Below are 1,803 nucleotides of genomic sequence, written 5' to 3'. Positions count from 1 at the left end.
TTAACTTGTTGTTATTTAGCTACAAAGATGCATGATCGTATTTCTTTCTCATTCGTGAATATTATTACTTAATATATAGTAAAAAGCAAGAATCTTAACAAAATAGTAAAACTAAAACGTTGGAGGGGGGAACAAGCATAATTAAAGGCCTTGTAAAAAAACTCAATAAAGCCAGACAACCTTTCGATGTATCTGTTGACCTTAGCATTGTAAATTCGCCGATATCAAACGCGCTTTAAAAAAAAGGTGTATTTACATATAAGCTTATCATAATAGCAACACTGCTGGCCTTAAATCAAATGAAGGTAACAGATAATGCAATTATTACTGTGGTATTGAAAATTGACGAACTTACCCTTGGAGGATAACTGTCCTACCCTACCATTAGCTTTGGTAAATATATAAATGCGGCAATCTCAAATTAGCGACTAATTGAGTTAGCTGCAATTAATACAACATTATGGAACTCGTGTTTTTAGTACTTGTCGTGTTTCCAGCCGGATTAGCGGCGATTCACAATTGTAAGTATTGAAGTGTTACGAGTATTGCGCTTACGGCATGTGTGCAGTTGCGGATGTTGCGTGCGGGAGAAGAAGCGAGAGGAGAACCGCGAAGGTGGTTGGTGGCGAGGATGCGGCCGAGGGTGAGTTTCCGTGGTTGGTCTCGCTGACGAGGCGCGGCGCCCACTTCTGCGGGGGTTCGCTGATAACCGACAGGCACGTTTTGAGCGCAGGACACTGCCTCTGCAGGTTAGTCTAGGGTGCACTTTGAACAGTCTTTAGCCGAAGAACTTTCAGCGGTTCGTCAGAGATACCCGCCGGTCAAATTCGGGTAACACTCGGGCAGCACGTGCTGAGCGAAGAGTCGGCGGAAAAATTCGAGGTGGCGGTCAAGTCGTCAACGTTGCATCCAGACTACACTTGCGGCAAAGTCAAAAACGACTTGGCGATTTTGGAACTCGAACGACAGGTGAAATGGTCCGACGTTGTCCACCCGGCCTGCCTACCCGCTGGTTTGCAGGAAGACGGCCACAATCGGTTCGTGGACGTCTTAGCAACGGTGGCTGGGTGGGGTTGGACCAACGAAAATAATAACTTGGGTACAGTAGCGGGTTGTGAGCTGCAGATTTCTGATGCTGGACCGTTACAGGTAGTAGAGGGGACAGATTGCAGAAGGCCAAGGTGAACATTTTGGAAAGGGAGCAATGTCAGCGGTGGTTTAAGTCGCAGGGGAAGAAGACGAAGATCCAAGAGACCCAAATTTGCGCTGGCTACGAACAAGGCGGTATTGATTCCTGTTGGGTAAGTCAGTAAGAACTAGCTTGATGATGACTAACGGATCGTGCCACAGGCTGATAGTGGTGGACCGCTTATGACTACATCCGATAGTGGTGAAAAGATTATCGTAGTTGGCGTGGTGTCTACTGGAATTGGTTGTGCAAGACCGTCCTTGCCAGGGATCTACACTCGTGTTTCGGACTACATTCCCTGGATCAGATCTGTCGTGAAAACTTAAGCTTGTCGCATTTTGTATTTATTTATTTATTTATTTTATTTATTTTATTTATTTTATTTATTTTATTTATTTTATTTATTTTATTTATTTTATTTATTTTATTTATTTTATTTATTTTATTTATTATTTGTAAATAAAACATCTTACCAAAACTTTTAAACACTTAATGACCTTTGCCAAAATAAACACTTGCAGAACTAGTCGACGAGGATGACGTGTGCGAAATTTTTAGATAGCATTTGCTTATAAAATGAGTACAATGGTCACAATGGCACATACATCACGCAT

The 1,803-nt window shown here is 42.4% G+C and overlaps 1 protein-coding gene across 1 annotated transcript; it reads left to right on the top strand.

Moving 5' to 3' along the window:
• The first annotated feature begins 440 nt into the window (after positions 1 to 440).
• LOC116181014 (trypsin-1-like) lies at positions 441 to 1,517 on the top strand. The gene is made up of 5 exons (XM_031501227.1): positions 441 to 521; positions 569 to 749; positions 798 to 1,099; positions 1,150 to 1,301; positions 1,351 to 1,517. Exons 1-5 carry the CDS (start codon positions 461 to 463, stop codon positions 1,513 to 1,515), a joined length of 861 nt encoding a protein of 286 aa, XP_031357087.1. The 5' UTR covers positions 441 to 460; the 3' UTR covers positions 1,516 to 1,517.
• The last annotated feature ends 286 nt before the right edge of the window (positions 1,518 to 1,803 follow it).

This window comes from Photinus pyralis, unplaced genomic scaffold, assembly GCF_008802855.1.
Source record: "Photinus pyralis isolate 1611_PpyrPB1 unplaced genomic scaffold, Ppyr1.3 Ppyr1.4_LG9, whole genome shotgun sequence".
Taxonomy (NCBI): Eukaryota; Metazoa; Arthropoda; class Insecta; order Coleoptera; family Lampyridae; genus Photinus; species Photinus pyralis.
Note: the sequence above shows the minus strand (reverse complement) of the source record. Positions and strands in the feature narration are given on the sequence as shown.